The 23,339-nt window shown below is 37.4% G+C and overlaps 2 protein-coding genes across 4 annotated transcripts in view; one reads left to right on the top strand and one right to left on the bottom strand.

Annotated features, from left to right (window-relative positions):
• The window catches only part of UBR1 (ubiquitin protein ligase E3 component n-recognin 1), a 75,620-nt gene extending 69,338 nt beyond the window's left edge, over positions 1 to 6,282 (top strand). For all 3 annotated transcript variants that reach the window (XM_072864294.1, XM_072864293.1, XM_072864292.1), the window contains exons 41-47: positions 188 to 321; positions 1,565 to 1,673; positions 3,500 to 3,556; positions 4,051 to 4,128; positions 4,790 to 4,960; positions 5,162 to 5,263; positions 5,744 to 6,282. In XM_072864294.1, coding sequence (XP_072720395.1) covers positions 188 to 321; positions 1,565 to 1,673; positions 3,500 to 3,556; positions 4,051 to 4,128; positions 4,790 to 4,960; positions 5,162 to 5,263; positions 5,744 to 5,885 — 793 coding nt within the window. In that variant the 3' untranslated portion in view covers positions 5,886 to 6,282. The remainder of the gene's footprint in view (positions 1 to 187; positions 322 to 1,564; positions 1,674 to 3,499; positions 3,557 to 4,050; positions 4,129 to 4,789; positions 4,961 to 5,161; positions 5,264 to 5,743) is intronic.
• Positions 6,283 to 15,967: 9,685 nt separating this feature from the next.
• On the bottom strand, positions 15,968 to 22,856 carry LOC140653397 (photoreceptor outer segment membrane glycoprotein 2). Its single transcript, XM_072865469.1, has 3 exons — positions 22,276 to 22,856; positions 17,701 to 17,947; positions 15,968 to 16,234 (listed from the first exon to the last, which is right to left on the bottom strand). The coding sequence occupies exons 1-3, from the start codon at positions 22,854 to 22,856 to the stop codon at positions 15,968 to 15,970; spliced, it is 1,095 nt and encodes a 364-aa protein (XP_072721570.1).
• Between the last annotated feature and the right edge of the window lie 483 nt (positions 22,857 to 23,339).

Below are 23,339 nucleotides of genomic sequence, written 5' to 3'. Positions count from 1 at the left end.
AGTACTCATTCCTTAGGCAAAGCGGAAGTCAGAAGTTAGGTGCTGGTGGCTGTGTTTCACAGAATTTGGGGTACATCAGTGTTGCTTCTACACAGCTGCCATTCTACCAATGCTAGCCAAAATGTGAAAGTGCTAGAAGGATTTGCACTGTGAACTACTGCAGCTATTTCTCATTTGTGTATTACAGTTGCTTTAGTCAGGATATTCCAGGCTGGCTTGTGTGGGATTGTGTTAAAAAAGGCATCATGCCTTACCTTCGTTGTGCTGCTTTATTTTTTCATTATTTGCTGGGAATTTCTCCACCTGATGAACTACTACAAGGTAAATATGAGAAAGCAAATGTATCTAGATATTGACTTTATTTACTGTTTTCTTGGAAGAATGGAATTTTTAAATGTTCACAGTAACTTAATAGTTAATACATTAAAGTAAGACTTGGAAAGAAAAGGAAATACTAATCTGTATAGGGAGGGGCAGGCATGAGAAGCCGGGTTGTCTCGGCCTTCTTTGCGTGGAAGAGAGTTACTTCTGAGTGTGTGCAAATATGTGAATTATCAATGATGTATTGATAGTAAGTATTTGTGGATACAAAGATTCTGTGATTTAAGGATAATTCTAGGGGCTTAGATTACATCACCTGAGAAATAGCCTGGAGTATATTTTTTTAAAAACCCAAATCTTTTTGTGCAGTTGCTGATGTTGGTAAATGCTAAAGACATAGGGATTCAGGAAAACAGAGCCAAGAAGAAATAAAGCACATTATAAAACTTAAACCTCTTCCTTAAAGGATCTTAATGCATTACAGATACTAAATCCAAAAATAAAGATTTTGTCTTTTGTCAAAATGCAGTGAAACACAGAATCTTCAGCTATTTGGAAAGGAGGACCAAAATTGCTATGAACAACTGAGACAAAATGTAGCATCTTAAATTGATTTATATAAACTGTGAACTAAGTTTGAATTTGATTAGGATATACAAGTCAAAATCTCTGTGCTTTGGGATATGCTATTGTCCTTACTATTAGTCTGGAACTTTAATTCTATAGGGAGGAGTCTTCCTGGTGAATCAGCAATGCCATTTTCTGTAGCAGAGCCAATAAATGACCACCGAGCAAACTATTAAATTAGCCCAACTTTATGTGATGTGTTAGAACTGACTTTATCATAGCAAAATTTAATACCATTGCAGGCCAAAAGGATAGTGAAAACATAAAATCTGGTAAGTACAGAAATATGCTGCACTAACATATGTTACATATTATGCAGTGAAATGGAATTTAAGCAAGGAATTCTGTTATTACAGTGACTTATGCATGACTTAAAGATTACTTAATATATGTCAAATTTGTTAAACCTAAAGCAGATCCTCAGCTAATGCAGATGATTATAGCTCTGATTTAAGTCAGTGGAATTACATCCAATTGTACTAGCTAGGACCTATGCTGAAGCTGTGAGATATATGTTATTCAATGGAAAAGGGATCAGGAGATTTCTAGTGTTGAGTGAATTATTCAGCAGTGCTGAAACAGTTTAACAGTTGCTCGTCATCTTTTTCTTTGGCAGTTTCTGAAGAAGGGCAATTCAAGGCACTTTGTAGTTACCTCTGTCTACCTACCAATTTGTTCCTGCTCTTCCAGGAATATTGGGACACAGTAAATCCACTGCTTCAAAGGTACAAACTGGGACTGGACAGGCCATGTTTTTCTGTTGTGATGGCCCTGTGGGAATCCTGGATCAAACTTGTTACTGAATGATTGAGCTCAAATTCATACTAGAGTTCTAAACATTTGTTTGGTGTGCACAGGTATACTGAATCTCTTAAAGCACTTCAAAAACATAAAACATTCTATATTTTATGGTAAATCAAACTTTAAACAATTATAGTTTAAGGCACTAGTGCTTGCAGACCTAAATGAAATAATTCATGCAGAAAGAAGTTATCATAAGCCTTTGCTTGCATGGTATGCCACTTACTGTTCCTTGGCCTATTTTTAATCTATCTACAGTAAAAGTGCTGATTACATGAGCTATAAAATGAGAATATGGAAAATTATGTAGCTGGCAGGGTGAAGCTTTGTACTATTTCTTCTCTGGATTTCCAAAATAGACTGATGAATGTTGAAGTTAGCTTAGTGGTTAAAAGGTACCATTTGAGTATTATGTACATTGCAATCTAGCAGTGAAGAAATAATTGGTAAAATTCTCCATTCAAAAACACAAGTTAAAATAAACAGACACCCCACCCCCCAAGTCTCAGAATAATCCTGCTATATTGTGTTGGAGCATGTCTCCATGTATTTAATGTGACTGTTTCAGCACTTGGTTGCATTAATTATTATTCCTGGTTCTTGGCAGAATTCTCTGGCTCACACAGCTTTTTCTGTGGTGTTTTTTTGTTTTGTGTTGGGTTTTTTTTGTTTTGTTTTTGTTTTTAACCTCTGTTCTGTTTTGTTGTCTAGGTTCCTTCAATTTAGGGACATTTTGAGCTGTTGACTCCAACTTACAGTCCATATAGCTGACCTAAACAATTCCCTACATACAATTTTACTATAATGAATTGCATTTGTAGTATATATAATTACTTACAAATTAATAGCATTTTCACAAGTGAATTATTAAATAAGTTTGTCTTATATGTTCCTACATCTTTGCTGAAAGACATAACTGTGCTTATAAGAGAACACAGAGGACAGGTGCTTGTGAACATTAGAAAATAATCACTAGAGGCAGGGCTAACAAATCCATCGTAGTCCTCCCAGTCAAAAACAGAGGTTTCAAGTAGGAGGCTACATATTTAATGTAATAGTAACAGTTGTCAAATCATCATGCAAGTTCCCATATGTTTTTTGAAAGAATCTTATTTCAGAAGACTAAATTTGATTGTTGAGAAATGTGTTAAATGAAGCTTACTAGATCGACCATCTGCTACAGTTCTCTCTTCTCCTCCTTTTTGTAGAAATAACTTAAAAGATATCTTAGACATACCAATTCATCTCTTTAGTAACTTGCCAATATCTGCCATTGTTTTGGTAGACACATTTGGCCATTCTAAGCAAGCATACAACATGCAATAAAGCATTGTAAAATAACCATTGGGTGATGGTTATTAAATAAAAGCAATAAATATTTTCCTAGTAGAGCGTATGATCTTACACTGTGGCTTTCAGCAGATATATTCCAAAATGAGCTGCGTATTGTAGCCCACTTGAGAACTTGAATATGCCTGAAGACTGCTTGCATTTTTTAAACTGTGAACTCTGTTTTAATGTGCATGTTGATAATTTTAAGTGTTGTTGGTTTTCACATAGGTTTTTCTCCTGTATACAAACTTAAATTCTTTTCCTGAAACAAAACTGTAAAGAATAGCTGCTTCTCCTTGTGAAGGTTTAGCTAGAACTATCAATGCTTTATCTGTGCTCCATGTTTGCTTACTGCTTACTAGTTTAGTTTAGTGATCCTAAATGTATATTATTATCAAAGACTGTTTGTTTGAAACAGGTGGTGTGCTGACCCGGTGGTGTTAAGTTGTCTGAAGGGGAAAAGCATTGCAATAAGGTAATCTTGTTTTTGTTGTTATTGTTGCTTTTTCTTCTGTTTTTGACTAAAACTGTTGAAAGGATGAAGTGCTTGTTGTGGGCAAGTTAGAGTGCTTGTATTTTCTTCCTCCAGCTCTACTACCAAAAGTACATTTCTATTTAAATGGTTGTGTATTATTCCTCATGCAGTGACTCTTCATTGAGAATGCACAACTTTGTTAGACAAGTTATCTAGCTTACTCTAGGAAAAAACCAAAAGCTCACTGAAATGTGAAATGTCTTCATACATGTAGGTTACATATGAAATTTAATTTAATCGCCTTTGCTGGAATATAGAAATGCTGAAGCTCCCATGGGGAGCCTCTCACTTGGGCTTCTAGGACTGAAGAACTGCTCTAGAACTGCAGAAGTTTGCAGAAAGGACCAAAAGCTTAGCAGGAATTTATAGCTATCCATTCTGTTCTTTGCTGTGATCTTTATTATGAAAATAATAGTTCTTTTTCACTTACCCAGGTATCCTAGGAAAAGAAATAGTTTAATAGAGCTTCCTGAAGACTATAGCTGCCTTCTGAACCAAGCCTCTCAGTTTAGGTAAGATGTGACCTATTTAGTTGTCTTCCTAGGTGTTTTGTCACTCTTATATTCTTGCAGTTACTGTAACTGGTGTTAAAACTATGTACAGAAATTATTTTGCAGAAGTGAAAGCACTGTTATTGTTATACTGGCCAGTACTAGCACATGTTCATTTTAAATCTGAAATACAACAGCTTACTAAATGAAGTCACTTGTGTTTGATAGGATAGCATATAAAATTATTATAGCTTAATCTGCTGGTCATTTTTCGCCAGTGCAATGTGCATTTGGTTTGGCCATAAGCCTGAAAATTATTTTTGCACTGGACACAACAAGCCCAGAAGGTTGTCACTGTTTTATGCCAGGAAGAGTGAATCATAGGATAATTTAGGTTAGAAGGGACTTCAGCAGATCATCTAGTCCAACCTCCTGCTCAAAGCAGATATCTTGCAGATAAAATATTTCAAGCAATGTAAAAACATAGCCAAAGGAGGCAGATATATGAAATGTGATTATGACATAGTATGTCTTAGGTTTGTGTGTGTTTTTGGGTGGTTTTTTGGTGTTTTGTTTGTTTGTTTGGGGTTTTTTTGTTTTTTTTAAAGGAATATTATCTGTAATTAACATTTCTTTTAAAGTTTTAATTCCTGCTGTAACGTTCTGGTTACACTTCTTCTAGATGTCCACGGTCTTCTGATGATGAACAAAAACATCCAGTGTTGTGTTTATTCTGTGGGGCTATGTTGTGTTCCCAGAATACTTGCTGTCAGGAACTAGTGAATGGGGAGGAGTTGGGAGCCTGTACTTCTCATGCTCTTCAATGTGGAGCTGGAGTCTGTATGTTTCTCAAGTAAGTAGCTAGCCAGAATTTAATGTGTTAAAGAGTAAAGGGAAATACTTGAAGGTCAAAATTCACAACGTTGTCAAAGCACTTGATTCTTTTTGTCTAAGATGAAGAAACATTGCTTTGACCTAAAGTATAGCTCACCAAAAAGTTAAGAACCTGCTGGGAGTTGTCATGTATTTTAAATGTAGCTATTTTTTCCTTAAGAATCAGGGAATGCAAAGTTGTCCTCATTGAAGGTAAAACCAGGGGCTGCTTATATCCTGCTCCCTATTTGGATGAATATGGAGAAACAGATCCAGGTCTGAAGTAAGTAAACGTTTGACTGACTTTCTTTCTACATTTGCATTTTGGTATCTCTCTCTTTCTTATACCCATTAGACAACATGTTCTTCCTGCTAGCATGTATAGCACTGTAATATGTATTTTGGCCTGGTGAACTTGCTTAACTTCAAATTCCTAATGACAGTTTCCAGTCATGAATCAGTCATTCATAATGGAAAAATACCCTTTTTTGGTACTGTTAAACTCTCTTATTTTTCTCAAGAATACTGTGCATGCTTTTCCTCAGAAATGTGCAACAACTGCCATTGCTGAAATATCATCTTGGAAATGGCAGTTGTTACTTGTCTCATATAGAATTTTCTTCATTTCCAGTAGATTTGTTGGAATTGGTGTTCATACAAGTATTTAATATTTTCTGGCTATCATTAAGACTGTTAATGGAACAGTTTGTCGGTTGCTATTCTGATATGCTTATTGGGTATTCTCCTTTTTTCTTCTATGAAGAAGAGGCAATCCTCTGCACTTATGTCGGGAGCGTTACCGGAAGCTCCATCTGCTATGGCAGCAACACTGCATCATAGAGGAGATTGCCAGGAGCCAAGAAACGAATCAGATCTTCTTTGGATTCAACTGGCAACTGCTCTGAGTCTCTTGATTTGTTTTTAGTGAAAACTCTTACCTTTGGCAGTGCTTTGGAAAAGGAAAGGAGGGTGGCAGTAAATAATCTAGTCTCAAGTGGATTCTGTAGTTCAGACACAATTAATGGATTCTCTTAAGTTGGATGTATTACTGATACATTGAAACAGAATCTTGCGTCAAATGTTTTGTTCTTTTTTTTACCGCCCCTCCTCCCCCAAAAAAAAAACCAAAAAAACCACAAAAAAACAAACAAAAAAACCCCACCAAAACCCAACCCCCATTATATAATTATTACTGAACATTCAGGTCCAGAAATATTTCTACTTTTTTGAGAAGTTGTAATTGTTTCACACGTTTTGACGAGGACAGCTTCCCAAATGCTGTGCTTCAGGGCATATACCACATTTCTGTCTCTTCCATGCCTTGAGAATATACCTAAATGGTGTTGCTATGGAAAAGCCTCCTTTACTTTCTTCCTGGGTTCTTTTCCCAAGCTTAGTGAAGCTTTTAAATAGGTCAAGATCTGTGGCATAATATTGGAGTGGAAGTGGTGCCAGGCCTTTAGTAGTCTGTAGCAACAGGTACAGCAAACATTAAGTTGTACAGAAAAAGCCTGCATTCAGCTATATCCTGGGATTTAATGAAGAGTTTTCACTAATGAACACTTTAAAGAAGAATTGTGGGATAGAAAGTGCATGGGGGAATTGCCATCTTGCTTGTTGCATCAGAAAATAAAGTCTGTGCTTTTTGTGTTGCCAGAACTGCACTTTATCTAATGAATTTGTCCCCTATTAATGTTGTATATCTTAAGAGGTCTAGGGCTACACCATTTGGCTAGGTTGTCGTTAGTTTTACTTCTTTTACAGTTTGTCTTCTGAGATTTTCCCCGAGAACCAAACGTGAAAATACTGTTAGGTAGTTGTAGTGTAGCTCTGCAAGTTATACAAGAGCCAGAGACTTCAGTAAAGTAGAAAACCTTCAAAGCTATCACTGGACTAAAATCAATGCCCATAAGCAGCAAGTCTTAGAATCAGAAATAAGTTTGTTTGCCCATATTTGAGGGATTTTCCATTCCTCATCCTCTGTCACTATTGTTTGGAGCCCTGCCTACATACATGAAATCGTGTGTTTTGGGGGGCATGTTCAGTTGTTCAGTGCCAGTTAGAGCAGAAAAGGGAAAAAAAGGTGGCTAAGTCTGTCTCTCTGCCCTTCAGTAGTTAATAGCACATTGTGATTGAACTCTCTCTCAATGATATGTGATTGTGCTTCAGTTCTAAATGTTTGTTGTTCTGTTTTCTGAATTTGAACCATAATATACATGAGAAAATTTGTAATGTGATGGGTAAAAATGCTTTCCCAGGAATTCCATTTCTTTGTGAAAGTTTGAACTTGTCAGTACTCTAAATTTCCCTGCCCCTTCGCTATTTGGATTCTTTTGTGTCATTTTAATAAGGCTTGCAAGGGGAGGTTTTCAAATTAATGTCCGAGAGTGTGTTTTTGTATGATTTCTTTTTTTTTGCTATTGATTGTATGAGAGATAGTAGAATCACAAATAATGATTTAGATTTAAATATCATTGTTCTCGTAGTTCTTTAAAGTTTTTAGAGTACGTATGAGTGCACTGAACAGCACCGTAACTCATCTAAAAATGGAATACCAAATATTGTTCTGATTTCAAATACTTTTTTATAACTTTTGCTATAATCCTTCCCTGGTGATATAAATAGTTGGCTTTGGTATATTTTTCGGGTATTCTGTTTCTTGCAATTAAGACCACTCTCCTTATTTTGATTCTTTCAGATTTAAAACCTGAATACGAAACTCTTTAAAGACAAACATTAATTCTGTTAGTCTTCTCTAAAATGTATTTGAGATGCACACGGAATTTAGAAGAACAGTTGACACAAAAACTTGCATGCACTGGCGATTTCTAAGATCATCAGAACACTTCTTACCAACAAAAATATTGGATTAAGACTAGCAAATGTATGCCTCATTGATACCAAAATAGTATTCACTCACTGTTTCCCTCTATTTACCTATTCATTTATCAAAAACTTTCAGTTACCTTGTACTTCACTGATACAAAAATTCCGTTATCAAATATGTAGTGAGATCACTTTATTTTGTTTTCTGTCTGAACTGTAGTATATAAGGACAGGAGCTGGTCTGAGCAGGTGAGCTCATGTTTAAAGCTCTAGAAATCTCTTTGTAGCTGAAAAAGTGGGAGAGGAAAGTTGCATCTTTCTGTACGTTTGCACATACTAATTTAGCAAATGGGCTCCCATATCCATCACTGACTAGCGTGGTCATCTTTCATTTCATAGATTACTATGCAGTTTTGTTCACTGTGAGTATAATCTGTATTTAGTGATCGCAAGACGCTTATGCCACTGATTTCTGTTCCATCCAAACTGACAGAAGAAGTTATTTGATAATGCACATATTGGTATCTTTAATTGCAAAAATGTAAATTTGAAACTTGTATAATGTTCTTGTGCTTTTGAAATAAAATATCTTGTATATGTATATTTAAAAAAAGGAAATAAAGTAACTTCTCATAGATTATTCAGTTTTTATTTGGAGGCGCTTTGACACTTCACAGTGCATTTTACAAGAGTATTATAGCAGCACCTGTCAGTATGGAAAAGGGGAAGAGTTAGTAAATGGTTGGTAAACAATACCAGTTATCCCTGTAGTCCGTATCATCATTGTACCAGTTAATAATGGTGGCATGCTTTTTCTTATTTAAAGAAATATTCCACTTGAAACTTCTCCTGGTATTTTACAGCTGCAAATTCCTGCAGTGTCTACCTCAATTTGTAAAACAAGTCTTAAGTACAGAATTTAATATTTAGATGTCCTCAGACTGATTAGCTGAGTGATTCTGGTTTTGTGGCTTCTCAAAGAAGAACTGGCTGTACTGTCTGTCAGATACTTAACCTCTAGAAAGGGAAAGTTTGTGGTGTTGGTCTAATGTGCTGTGATACATATTTTTTAAAAAAAAGTGTTTTATTAGAGCCAAGTAAACAGCCAAGAAATCTATTACATAGAAATGGCCAGTACTTCTTACCCCTTTTTATGTTACAAGCTGCTGGCTCTCATTGCTTTCTCACTGCTTTGTTGTAGCTTCGGGCACCATTAAGCTTACAGAGTTTGGATGTTAATGGTGTTGCCCTCTATGCTTATTCTTAGTAAAGCAAATGTTTTTTAAGAACCAGTTCCTGAAAAGGTAAAGCGTAAAGGTAGGTAGCTTAAAGTCTACTAGCAAAAATGTTCTGAAGAACGTTAGAACAAGAAGCCCATTCATTAGGAGGAAAAAAAGGAAAAAAGCCACAGCACCATTTCTTGCGTAGTAAGAATCTCAAGGTGCAAATGTACAAAATTTCAGATGTGGGATTTGGAGGAGGATTTTGGCCATCATATGCTTTGCTTTATAGTTGAAATCCACTTTATTTTCTAGGCAATATCATTGAATAATCTCCACTGTAAACCAGTCAGATGCGTGATAAAACATCTAAGTTTATTACTTAGATTCTTTTAACCTATTACTTTACAACATCTTCAAAGAGACTTTCTTCAAAAATGAAAGTTGTTTCAGAAATACAACAGAAAACAACAAACTGATACAGAAAACAAACAGATAATAATTAAAATCCACTGCTACACAAATCTCTCAAACCCAGTTATTTCTAATCCTAGCTACATTTCTCTAAACTTACTTTCAGTATGGTCGAAAGTGTACATGAAAGAGAAGCTGTGTAAAGGAAATGTGCGTTGAAGGAGAGCGAGCTGAAATTCAAAGGGGATGATATACATTATTTTGTGTAATGGTGAGTAAGAGGAGACCAGGTATAAAGTTAAACATGAAACATTAAAACTGGACCTGAGTTTTCTTTTTATTTCTGTGTGACTATTGTTCATGAGATCAGCGTCAAAAAAAGGAGTATAGTTTTGTGCTGTTTAATTAAAGGCTGTCAAACAACTTAGAATCCATCAGACTTAATTTTAGGAGGTTTCTAGGCTTCCTGCTTGAGTGAATGAGCCTCAATGAAATGTTGTGAAGCGGGTAGTGGGGACCAGATTTCATGATCGTTTCAAGTCCTTGCTATATTTGTGAAGACCTGTTGTTAGTCTCTTTCAGCAGACTGCAGAACCTTACGGCTCCTTCCTCTTAATAGTGCCTGAAATGTAATATTGGCCTCTTTGGGTACAAGTATTAAGATACAGTCTAGTGCTTGGAGAGAGGTCATCCGAATGTACCAGAGTTTCTGCTTGCAGGCTATCCTAAACATACCATGGTAGCCTGAGGAATAATCCACTCCAGATGATAAAAAGCCTCCAGTCTTCTTTCATGCAATTTTTCTTTCCATGAATCATGCTGACCTTTACTAAAAGTGGCAAAACCAATGCATCTCCATCTCATGATACTGCAGATGATCTAGGAATATTTATTTTCCCAATCTAGACTTATACAGAACTTAATTGAGCAATTTGATTTACATACTCCAGGCAGTCTGCCTCAGTTAATACAAGAGCAGGACAAGATCATCCATTTAAGTGATGGTCTCCTCATAAATAGGGACTCCACCTGTGTTCCATGAGCTTCACCCCTTTATGGTTCTTTGCTAAACTAGAGTACTGCATGTAGAGCCTAAAGCGCTCCCATAGTGGGAAACTGATACAAAGCATGTGTGTACCAAGTGATTTATAAGATTTTCAATATCGTGAATCTTGTGTTGCAGAGAACATTATGATTGTATGCAATTTAAAAAAATCAGTTTCCAGAAGGGAGGTTTCTAGCTTCTAAGGAAATGTGCTGTGTTCATTTTTTAAAATACAAATTAAACTCTAAATGTGCTGTATTTGCATATTTCTTATTAATGATCAATGTAGAGCAAGTGTTTTCAGCGGTAGTCGGAAAGCTTTAACGGAAGAGCATGGTAATTGCAATTTCTACAGGAGCTGTCATAGTGCCTTCACCAGAAACTGAACATTAAAATGTTTCAGGGTGTTTTTTTAATGGAGAACTTCATAAAGATAGTTTTATGCATAGGTGAGTTCCTTACTCTGGAAGTTGCTGTTGCACAAATGTATTGTTATTAATTCTGACTGGATTAAGCATTAATAACAAATAGGATAAGAAGTGTCCCCCAAATCGTATTTATTTCTGTATCTGAGCAGATGTTCTGGCTTAAAAGCTTGGCTTGCTAATGCCATCTTTGTCTTTATAAATTACAGAGAATTAAAGATGGAGTCTGTGCTGCTACCTGAGTTTGTTTTCTTGACCCAGTGGCTGTAATGTTAAATACTGCAGGAAACCCAAACTATTGTGACAGGTGCTGTAAAGCAAGCTAGGTATGTAGGGTGCACTTCCATCCTCTGAGGAAACTAATGTACAAAGCAAAGAAGAAAGCATTTATTTAAATTTTATCCTGATTACTGTGAAATGAGCTGTCATCTTTTTGTAATATATCTATATTGATGGTGACTCTGCCTATACAGGATAGAGATGGACAATCTAATAACTAAGTAATTACTGGAAATAGTCAAGACAAGGACTGTTCCCTGTGAAATGTATGCTGATACGCAGTTAATTTCACAAGTGATCACATCACTAGCCACTGCTGCAGTTTTTGGCAGTTGGCTGAGACACAAAGGTTAACTTACCAAATATTAACTAGTCTTCTATGGTAAAATGTCTTCTCTTCATATGAAAGTAAATGAGCTGTGTGGGGGCCACGGAAAATATGTAGCCAGACAGTTACACCTCTGCTCCTCATGCTAATGTGTTACAGCAACTACTGCATGAAACTTCTGTGTCTTTACAGAGATGCTCAGGCTGGATGATCGTTTTTGTTCACTTTTCCTTCCAGATCTATTTTTCAGAGCAGATTCTTGACAAATCCATCATATAGGGACCTCGACTAGAGAGTTATCAAAAGAGTAAGCTCACAGCTCTTAATTCTGCAAGCTAAATAGTTGACCTAGAGAGATTTTTTAAATGGTGCGCAATGTCAGGTTTTGTCTGCTTCTACAGTTAAATGTGTTTTGCCATTACGAAATATTTCCTAAAATAGAGTAAGATTTCCTTCTTTAAAAAAAAAAAAATTTTTGCTCTTATTTCCTGTTTTACAACCATTTTCATCACGCTGAACCATTCCTCACTTTTTTTAAAGCATTTTATTTTTTTAAATTTGAATATTCTTAGTCCTCTTGATTCAATTTTTCCTAATGAAACAAATCTACAGAAATAATTTCTGTTTTTCTGTGAGCTATTTTGATTATCTTACAGCTTTGGTTATTGAGCAGTCTCAAACTGTTTTTCCAAATGTAGATGGACTAAAATTGTGTTGAAGTGATTGCTATTGACTGACACATGTAGCACTTTGCATACCCTTCTGAAAAAAAAAAATTGCATTTTTAAAAAATCATATTCTGTTGCAAAGTCTGATTAATTTGCAGTACGTGACTGTCTGTCTCCTTGATCTCTCAAGGTACTACAACTTTTTGTGTTCATTCTTTTCCGGTATGTATCAGCTAATTTTAGCGCTGCTGCTAAGGCTCAGGACACTGTTGTGCTCAGTGTTCTGCAACACCACAACAGACTGCGATGCAGAACTAATATTTTTGGCTCTCGGAAATGGTTGAAGGAATTATGCACCAGTTAATTTTAATTCCACACTGGACAAAGTGATTGAAATGAAGAATAGAAGTAGACACATAGGTAAATACAGTGCAAAGGGAAAAGTTAACATAGTTCTTGTAAAGGGAAGTCTCAGCTTACAAATCTAATTCTTTGAAGGAGTTAATGAATATGATGAGGATGTTGAGCCAGTCAGTAGTAATGTAGATTTCAAAAAACTTTGAATAGTGCCCTCCAGCTAACTCGTAGAATTAGAAGTTTTCATGAGATAAAAAGGAAGATCTGGTTCGGCAACAAAGTAAAAGAATAAATGGTGTATTTTCACAATGGAAGGAGCTTAACTAAGATCCACAACAATCTGCATGGTTTTTTCAGCATTTTGAGAAGTGATCTGAAAAAGGGAATTATAAAGTGCCAAATTCTGCCAACGATACAAAGATATTCCGTAAAAAAGCTTATTTTGAATGTTTTCAGGAGGCTGTTATGAAACTTCGTGGCTGGATAATAACAGAAGATTCAGTTTTGGTAAATGAAAATTAATGTAGCTATGCAAAAGCTGCAGAATAGCATAGAATATTTCAGTTGAAAGGGACCTACAACAATCGTCTAGTCCAACTGCCTGACCAGTTCAGGGCTGACCAAGTTAAAGCATGTAATTAAAGCATGTAATTAAAGGCATTGTCCAAATGCCTCTTAAACACTGACAGGCTTGGGGCAGGCTTGGGGCATCGACCACCTCTCCAGGAATCCTGTTGCAGTGTTTGACCACCCTCTCAGTAAAGAAATGCTTCCTAATGTCCAGTCTAAACCTCTCCTGGCACAGCTTTGAACCATTCCCACGCATCCTATCACTGGATACCAGGGAGAAGAGATCAGCACCTCCCTCTCCACTTCCCCTCCTCAGGAAGCTGCAGAGAGCAATGAGGTCGCCCCTCAGCCTCCTTTTCTCCAACTAGACAAACCCAAAGTCCTTAGCTGCTCCTCATAGGACATGCCTTCCAGCCCTGTCACCAGCTTTGTTGCCCTCCTCTGGATGCATTCAAGGACCTTCACATCCGTCTTAAATTGCGGGGCCCAGAACTGCACACAGTACTCAAGGTGAGGCCGCACCAACGCTGAATACAGCGGGATAATCACCTCTTTTGACAGGCGGTTTGCCCTCTTGGCTGCCAGGGCACACTGCTGACTGGTATTGAGCCTGCTGTCAACCAGCACCCCCAGATATATTCATATCAAAGACTTTCTTAGTATTTTTATGGATAGTTCTGTGAAAATGTTATCTCAATGCTCAGAAACAGTCAAAAGGGCAAGCAATGATAGGAATTCTTAGGAAAAGAAAAGGACAGAAGACCTATTTAGTTCGTGCTGTCTTCAGCTCTGCACAGTGCTGTTCATTTAAAAATAATAAAGGGAGAAGAGTGATGAAAATTATCAAAGGTATGAAACAACTTCCATAGACGAAAAGGTTAAAAAGCAACTTCCTCCACTTGGAAAGTTAGGACCAAGAGAGATTATAATAAAGGATTGCAAAATTGGGAATGACATGGAGACAATAAATAAGGGATGACCATCAGCTACATCTTACAGCAAGAATTAGGGGATACTCAATTAAGTTGTCAGGAAGTCAACAAGCAAAGAGAAGTAATTTTTCAAACAATGCAGAATAGAACTGTGAGAAATTAAAATCTGAAGCTCATTGTCTTAAGTGTTTTGGATATCAAAAACATGAATGGGTTTAAAAAAATACTATGCAAATTCATAGAAAAAAAGTCCACTGAGATTTATTAAAACACAGTGATACAAATACCCTCTTTGTCATACCAAGTCCCAAACTGCTGTTTCTTGGAAGTTAGGAGGCTTTGTTAGGGAAAGAACTGTTTTCTAATGGTCTCACCTCTTATGTGCCTTTTGCAAAACATCTGCTACAGGCTACTACTGCAGACAGACCCCATCTGTCCCTGTTTATTTTTAACATACTTAAGTATAGGCCTAAAATTTTAAGCAGTGAAGCAATTGCATTTGAAACTATGATCATGCATATAGCCTGCTTGAATTACAGTACAGATTTTTGCATCCCACACTTTATTTACAATATATTCTTACAATAAAATTCTTGTTTATTCTAGTGTTATAGAAAACAACATTGTTTAGACAGGTAAAGGAATTTTTACTGTTACTTTTGCACAATTTCAAAAGTGGGAATAGTTCTGCTGCGAATATCCCAGTGACAGAACTTCTTTTACTTGATTACACACAAAGAATGCACAAGCTGTCCAAAGTTATATTCGAACAATATATTATTCACAACAGTAACGAGTCAAATACTTTATTTGGTCTTTTACCCTCTGTTCTGTATCAGTATGTTTTTCTTGCTTACTATTAATGATGAATTACAGTCATAGGGCATCCTGTAGCTACAAGTGTCTTGGGTGTAGAAGGCTTTCACTCCATGCATTGACAACGTTCCTGAATGCTGTCCTAGGAACGTGACGGGAGAGCTGTCAGTCTATCTTTGCCTTCATTGGTTCCAAATAATCCCTTCTCTTCCAGCCCCTGGATCTGTGTAAGTACTTTTGAAATTAGGAGCTTTTAAACATCTAGGATCATCAGTATTTGTTTTATGGGAAGTATTGGCTTGTTTTTAAACTTGTGCTATCACATGCTACTTGGAATTTTAAATATCCCGGCATGAGCTGTCAGTTAGTTTTCTTGAGCAGAGAACTCCTTTCAGCAGTACCCATTGACTTTCAGGGAGGTATGGCAGCTGGCTTTCTCTGAACTATGGAGGGGGAAAAATGAAGAGATACTTCAGACTATGGGGGGGAGGGCAATACACCATGCTAACTTCCATTGCCTTCAACTCGGTTTCACCTAGCTAGTAGGTTCCTTTAGAAGGGCTGCAATATACGTATAATTGGGCTAAAATTTCCCCTGTCCTAACTTGGACTAACAGAGTTTTCATTTCACAGTTTTTGTCTTTTTTTTTAAAGAATCTTTTTATCCAGTGTAATAATTTCTTTTGGGATTTCCCTGGTGCTGGGATATCTATAGATGTAATGACAGGAATGACAAACTTTGTTGGTACATAGTAGACCAATCTGTATGTTAGTTGATATAGACCCATCCTATCTGGAACATTTGCTTGTGCATAATGATTATTCTGACGTATTCAGACCATGACAGAAGTATGTAAGCAAGGGAGAGAAAGTGGGGAAAATTCCAAAAGTTTGTTTTGTTCAGTGTTGAAAATCAGGGATTTCACAAGAATGAGTAAAAATACATCCAGCCAAAGAAGCATCAGCATTTTTGGATCTGTCACCAGTCTGTGGTTTGTTAATTGCCTTATTAGTTTTCCTACCTTTTTTTTCCCCACCAGTGAAAAATCTGGTAAGACTGTATTATGTCAAAGCTACACTTGTGACGTCATTTCTTTGAAGACTTGCCTAGCTAGCTGCTGGGATAGATTTTGTTGTAACATTGGTTTTGCCACAGTTTGTGTGTTGAACATCAATGTTGGGGTCATTCATGCCTGAGACACTGGAGATTTGATTGGCTTTGCCGAGGTTCTTAATGATACTGATGTTGTATTTGGCAGTTTCCACAAAGCTGTTTTCTAGTAACCAACCATCTGATTCACCCTCCAAATCTCCTAGCAGAATGACATTCTTCATTGCTGTTTGTAGGTACCGGACACCAATAAGTACAGAGAGCTGTAAGAAACAATGGTTAAACAGAGAGTTTAAATTACAGCCTCAATCCCACCACTAAGTCAGCTTTTTGACTTGTGTATTTACAGGTCTAATATTGAGTAAAGCAGACAAATTCTTTATCCCAGCAATATATCTAACCACTCTCCCAATTAATGTCATTTTTTAGAAAGAAAAATACCAGGGAGAGATTGATTGATTCTCTCTCCATTCTTCAGGTTGCATTCCCACTTGCATGTTATTAGCACATAAATACCTAGAATTACTGGGGAACACTGCAGCCTCAGAGACTATAACTAATTGATGTAGAACGGATGATCAATTAATGGAACCATCAGTCACCAGGAAAAAAATTTAAATTGTAGTCTGTTAATTTCTGTGGATTTTTTTTCCACTGACCTTGATTAAATCGGTATTTCCTCCAAGGAGTTTAATCATTCATATGTAAGCCATATGTGTCCTACATGCCAATGCATTAAAATTAAGAAGGATAGCCTATAGTAGAGGCTCAAGTATAAGTTTAGGAAAAAGCCCCACTTTCATAGTTCTGTTGGAATTGAGATCAGCGTGCCCCGCTTGTCAGCATTTAAGGGAGCACAGAGAGCCGGCTCACCGCTTTTTCATGTGCTGCCAAAGGTCTGTTGTTTCTGGCACCGCCGCCCCATCTAGCACTGCTTGAGGACTGTTGTGAACTATTTTAATTACAGTGCTAATATTTATGCAACAGAGCAGTAATCAGAAAACTAAAACTTATTAAAAAGGGAAGAAAACCATATTTTAGCCTATACCATTAGGGGGTCCTTCACCTTCGGATGACCACATCCAGACAACTTTCTTTACAGACTCCAGCAGGAAGACTGCATCTTTGCAGGTGTATATGCTTGCCTGTGATATGCTTATTTTGACTGCATAATAAGCAGTCTAATCTACATCTAAAAAGGTATGCCATGTTTGCAAGTACTGTCTATATGGTCAAGCTATGTAATGTAAGAAGGAGGCTTTGAGATATTAATAATTATGCTCAATTTTTACTTTAAATAAAATTAATGTATTCAGCCAAAGGCCTGCTCACATTTTGTATATTCTTTGTTAAAACTGACCTAAAACAATCCTCAGACCTTCTCACCTAATTTCCTTGCAGTTGTGTCACTGCATGTATCATCCTGTATCTGATCCCATAAATGCTTCAGGGAAGGAATATGCCATAGTCTATTGAAAAAGCTCTGTAAATATACAGAATTATATCTATAATTTCTAATAGTTCTCATCTTCAGTGAGATTTGCCTCTGCTCTGGGGACTTTGAGAAAGTTGTCTGTACTAAAGGAAGTCCTGCGACGTTCTTGAAGTGCTCGTGGACTTTATATTGCATACTGAGGCACTTCTCGTATGTGACAGCATAGTTGTTTCCCATCCTAGAGAGCAGGAAGTCTCTGATTAATCTGGCACAGACCGTTTTTATGAGACTTACCTCAAACAACCAAATAAGCAATGCTGCAATACCAATGGATCTCATAATGGCGGTGTAGTAATCCAGCAGGGCCTCTCTGCACCCCTTCACCCAGATATTGAGCTCCTCTGTCAGAAAATTGTAGTTGTAGTGAGCACTGTTGTTTGTCAGCTGGTACTGGATGCAGGGCCGTGGGGAGCTGGGGTTGCAGCAGCTGAAGGGTACTCCGTCCACCAAGAACTTTCCATCAACGTTGCTCTTTAGACGGCTGCAACAGGACAGAAAGTTTGGGCATTACGAGTCTGGTATCAGCAGCAGATAGTGTCTGTGATTTTTATAAAAGGATGTAATGCAAGTCTGCTGCGATGTAGGCCTCTCCAATGTAACAAAAGGAAAATGGGAATATATTTCCAACTGGAGAAGTTGTTTACTGCAGGAAAACTAAATTTTTCATTTGCTGTATTTCTTAAGTGTGGTATCGGCACACTATCTCACGTGGTCCTTGGTACTACGCGTTCAAGATGTGGATTCAATGTTCACGGTGATGTTGCCTTTTTAGATATCTTTGTGCTGAAAATACTAAAGACAATTTCTGAACTTGTTTATCTTGGTGGAACGCTAATGGAAGTTATGGCCCTAGAAATCCTGTGTTTCACTACTTCTGGATTGATTTTCAACACAAGCATTCCTTAAGACAGAACCTAATACAAGAACAACTTTGCATGCCACAGAAACCACTGGAAGCTGTCAGCTGGCATTCCATCGTTGTACCCATGTGCAATGGCTGGTTCAGCACATGTTTTCAGACTAATTCACAAGGCAGTTGCTAGTTCTTGTAACTATACTTTCTGTAACTTTTGAAACTGTTTGTATTTATTGCTAAAAATTATTCCTTTCCCTCCCCTGTAAGATCAGGAGAAAAACAAGCAGGAAAAGGAGAAAGAGAAAGAAATAGGAGGGAGGGAAAAAAATCACAAGATGGAAAGAGAACACAGTCTCAGATCAATCAAGAGTTTCTAGAACAGTTAAATGAATCCTTGACATTCACTTTCCTTGTATTACCTGCTCTTTATCTAGTGCGTCCTTGTGAGGACTTCTGTTTCTGAGCAGGCTCTGCAAAGAAATATACTCCAGTTTCTGGAAAATCTATAAGACGTTGAGAGGTGCTCTCACACTTTGGGGAAGTAGCCTCTAAGCATGTATCTGTTTTCATGCTCATTGCAAAAGGCTTATTTCCTGAGCCAGCCCCACAGGTGAGAAGCATGGCCTGTTTTAATGAAGCCCACACCCTTTAGCCTTTGTTAGGGAGCCAGAATACATGAAAGACAACTTTCTCTTAGATATCCAGCTTTCACCATTTGCTACTAGTAGAATTTGTAATATTTTCCAAAACTTATCCTCATTTATTAATTTTTACAAATCATATTTTCCTGTTCCACTACAGATGATCTAAAATAAAGGGAAGGAAGTCATCACAAGAAGCTCATCAGGTGAACAGAAGAAGCAGAAACTCTGCAGTCCAGTGTTCTTCCGGCATTTTGGGACTAAATGTATCCTTCAAAAGAAACATAAACTGCTAGGAAGCTCAGTATTTGTGGCTGTGCTGGAATGGCTGAATAATTGCCTCATTTTTTTGCTGTGGGCCTGCTAAATACAATCTCCTTTTTTTTTTTTTTTCTTTTTTTTGGGGGGGTGGTGGTGGTGTGTTTTGTTTTGTTTAACGTTCTGTCAAAAATATCTTCCTCAAAGATCTTTCCAAGTAAGTCAGGAAGTTCATCTGCCATTTCCCACTTAAGAGTGGGTTAGACATGAAGTCCTCTCCATTTTAAAGTCTAGCTCTTCACTTTGTGGCCATCGTATTCCTGGTAATGGCAAGAGAACGAAACCAATGCAAAGGAACCCAAATAACTCACTAAAACCAGACTTAAGTGTGCAAGCAGTGTAACAGACATAGGCAAAACCACTCACTGGGAGGGAAACAAGGAAGGGAGCCAGAGAGGTACAAAAAGGAAGGCTCAAATGCTGGAGGAGAAAAGAAACCTCACAGAGGGAGGAGAGGAAGGGCAGCACATTGTGAAAGGAAGCTTTTACCTGGGCCAGCAAAATGCCCTGTATGTTTCAGTGACATGACCCAAATATAGTACAGCATCTAAAATGGTTAAAATATAATCTCTTAAACTAGGTCTTAAGCTTTTCTTTTGATCCCAAGCATCAATTTAGTTATTTTTTTCTTCCTGACACATGCTATAAAGAGGAATCTTCTTTCTACTGCCAACAATAGCAGTTTCCAGATGTGGGTTATATCCCCCTGCCATCGTGTTTCCTCTATGAGTGGCAAATTAAAGAATAATGTATCTTGGTACTGTTAGAAGGGAAGACCTCAGTAACAGAGCTGAGGGAGTGAGACATTCTCTGCTATTTGTGGTTGCAATTCAAAGTTGTTGTGGTATTGTAAAGCAAAACTTGCTTTTGAGACTATAAAGAGATTATTTTTACCCAACCAAGGCAATGATAGGATTGTACCGCTGTAACCTGCCTCATCCTCCTACTGTTCCCATTGATTCTCTCATTTCTTGTCACATTGTGGTGTTGGCAATGGAGATATAGAAGAGAGGGGAGGGAAGAGGATTATGAAGGAAGGTGAAGAGTTCAGTTTTGCAAAGGTTATATGTGAGTTGACAGTATGTCAGTTCTCAACTGCTTTGCCTCTTAATCTACCAAGTACTAATTGACATACAGTACAAGATGAAACCAAGAAAAATATTTGGTTCCTTCTCCATCCTTTCTGAACATTACCAAATGGACTTTGCTTCTAACGATTTCATATCAAATGTTTCACTACCAGATTTTTGGAAATCATAGTAACATTTGGCTATACAGCACCAACTTGGATTCTAGCAATCAAGATGGAATTACTTCCCTGACACGCATTTCACTGGCATCCTCTGCCTACATGGGGCAAAAATTAACGGACAGTGTATTTTCAAAATAATGGCAAAGCACAGGTGACCCTGCAGAAGAAAACGGAGTTTAGCTAAGACCACGGGTAAAACATTACTGGTTTTGCGTGTCTTAGAGAAATAAAAGGCAGTATATTTTACTTTTGTCCTCACAATAAGATACTACTCTTAAATTCCTGTGGGCCATCTTTGTTGTCATGTCACTTTTCAGTGTAGAACCAGGATTTAAAACACCTCTTGGGTCAGTCTGCTTTGTGTCACTGTTGCTTTCCAACTTCTCTCTCGAGAATGCTTGTTCTAAAGCTTGTTTTATTTCCACAGCCAACTGCCTTACACATGCTGATGCCCTCTTGTCCGTAGTCTCCTAGGTCCTGTCCTCTGGTATATTTGCAGCTCTGTATATATGCTTTGCTATAATGACAGTTTCAAGCTGCAAATTCTGTGAAAATAAGACCTTTGGCCTCCCTTCATCTGGATGTATTGTCACTGATTTTTGAGTTCAACAAAACAGAACACTTGACAAAATGCCAGTCAAGCTGTTTGTGTTTGTCTTTCCCAGGAATATATAGCTACTTTGCTCTCGTCAGTGAAGACTTTTTTTCAGCTTTAGAAGAATTATTACATATTGGATTGTCTACTTTTTAAAATTTTTTGTTACCTTTTCTATTGTCTATAAGAATTACCAGACTCTTCTTTTTGAGCATATAACTTCACAATTGCTACATCATGTGAAGCACCAAAACCACCACCCCCCCACGCCCCCCCCACGCCCAAATTTAAAGGGTTTTTCTCCTTTTTTGTGCAGTGTATGTGGTGTTGCTGGTTTCTCACATGTGAACATATAGATTTGAACCTGGATTTGCAAAGTCTAATATCTTGAAGGAGAAAGATCTTTCAGTGTTTAGGATTGACTGTGCAATGTATTGATAGTACATTCCTTTTTTCTTTCCATCATCAGCTCACTATAATTGAAATTTTGAGGTAGCTAATTTGCACATTAAAAAAGGAAAGATACATCTTTGCTTTGCTTAGCATTCCTAAAAAGTTAGCAAAAGTCAACTTTGATTGTGCATGTAGTTAGCATATTTTCTGAGTAACATGGTCATTCTACAGTTTTTTTGATTGAGACAAAGGTCCATCAGAAATTAGTATCGACTTGCCCTTGTGAGGTGTATGCTAGAATCCCAGAATGATTAAATATAAACAGAAGGATGCTTTTTGGCTTGAGTATTTCAGTATTTTTTGTTTTTAGAGGGAGCATATGGTCTAGACAAAGTGCTATTCCCACTATTATCCACTAAAGGTTACTACATTAGTTAAACTACGAGGGTATTTCTGAACATGCCTATGACCAAAGAAATGTTATCTCTTCTTGAGTTAGACCCATTAGGAGAGTTATTTAGAATGACCTTTGAGAGAAGCCTTCTAGCCACAAGATGCTGTTTTAATAAGGAGGAAAAACACTGCCAGAATTTTTGGCTGATGGCAGAGAACAAACAGCTTTGTCATATTCTCTTCAATGTCAATGCATCTCAAGATCTGTTGGCACTACTGTTACTTACTTTCTGTTTAATACAAATTCTTCTTGAATGAGGCTTTTTCCTAGAATTTTTTGTTATGACTAGTAAATACTTACTCCAGAACTTCCTTGGAAGCCATATTCAGATAACGAGCAGACACCCACTGAATTTCAAACCAGTCTCTAAAGCCATTGTTTCCACAGCATTGGAATCCAATTTGTAACATATCCACTGTTTTCTTTAAGAAACATCGTCCAGGTATGTCCGTGTCCTTATAGAACTTAATAGCATCCCTCAGTCCCAGATAGAGAGACTCCTCCAGCTCGTTCCTCATGGTATAGCACATGAGAGCACCCACCAGGATGCAGAAGGTAAAACAGAAGGTACATACAATGTATGGGAGCATAACTAGTTTCCATCGAGAGAACTTGTTGGCATCTGAGCAGTCATAGCAGATTTTGCCACCCAGAAAGTTGATGATACATGCTATGACTCCTACAGAGATCAGCATGTTTGGGACAGAGTTAACATTCCCTTTTGCCATCACTTCGTTGCGCTTCTTGATCTCTATTTTCAGAAAGAGGCCAAGACTGAAGAGAATGATCCCGCTCACTACAGAAACCCAGTTGAGGACCCATAAGATCTGAGCCAATTTGTCCCTCTTAGTTTTGGTGAATTTTACTTTGAGGACAGCCATAGTCAGATCAGCATTAGGAAGAGAAGCGTAGGTCAAGGAAAGCTCGTAAGCTGATTAGGAGCATGTATCCAAGGCATGCAGTAGACATCTGAAGAAAAGAGAGAGAGAGAGAGAGAGATTACTGTCTGTTTGACTGGGTATTTATAGAGACTACAGAAAAATTCCTGTACAGCCTCACGCACTCTGAGACCCGCCAAGGGAGTGTCCCAGTGAAATTTATTGCTTAAATTTCATACAGTGCAAATAGCTTAAGAAAATAATTCTAAGGACCAACTAGAGCAATTAAAAATAAGTGAACAGAAGAATCAATGAACTCTGGATTCCTATGGATTTTTTACTTGAGAGCAATTTTCTGTGCATATTTTCTGATGTCTAGAAGTGAGCTGATCTGCTGTCTTTCCCTCCAGGAGACTCATGGTGCCCTTCCTTTCTACTCATTGCCCATATTTTCTTGATAATTCTAGGAATTTATAATTCTTAGAT

The sequence above is a fragment of the Ciconia boyciana genome, chromosome 6 (assembly GCF_034638445.1).
Source record: "Ciconia boyciana chromosome 6, ASM3463844v1, whole genome shotgun sequence".
NCBI lineage: Eukaryota > Metazoa > Chordata > Aves > Ciconiiformes > Ciconiidae > Ciconia > Ciconia boyciana.
This window is presented reverse-complemented; position numbering and strand designations above follow the sequence as displayed.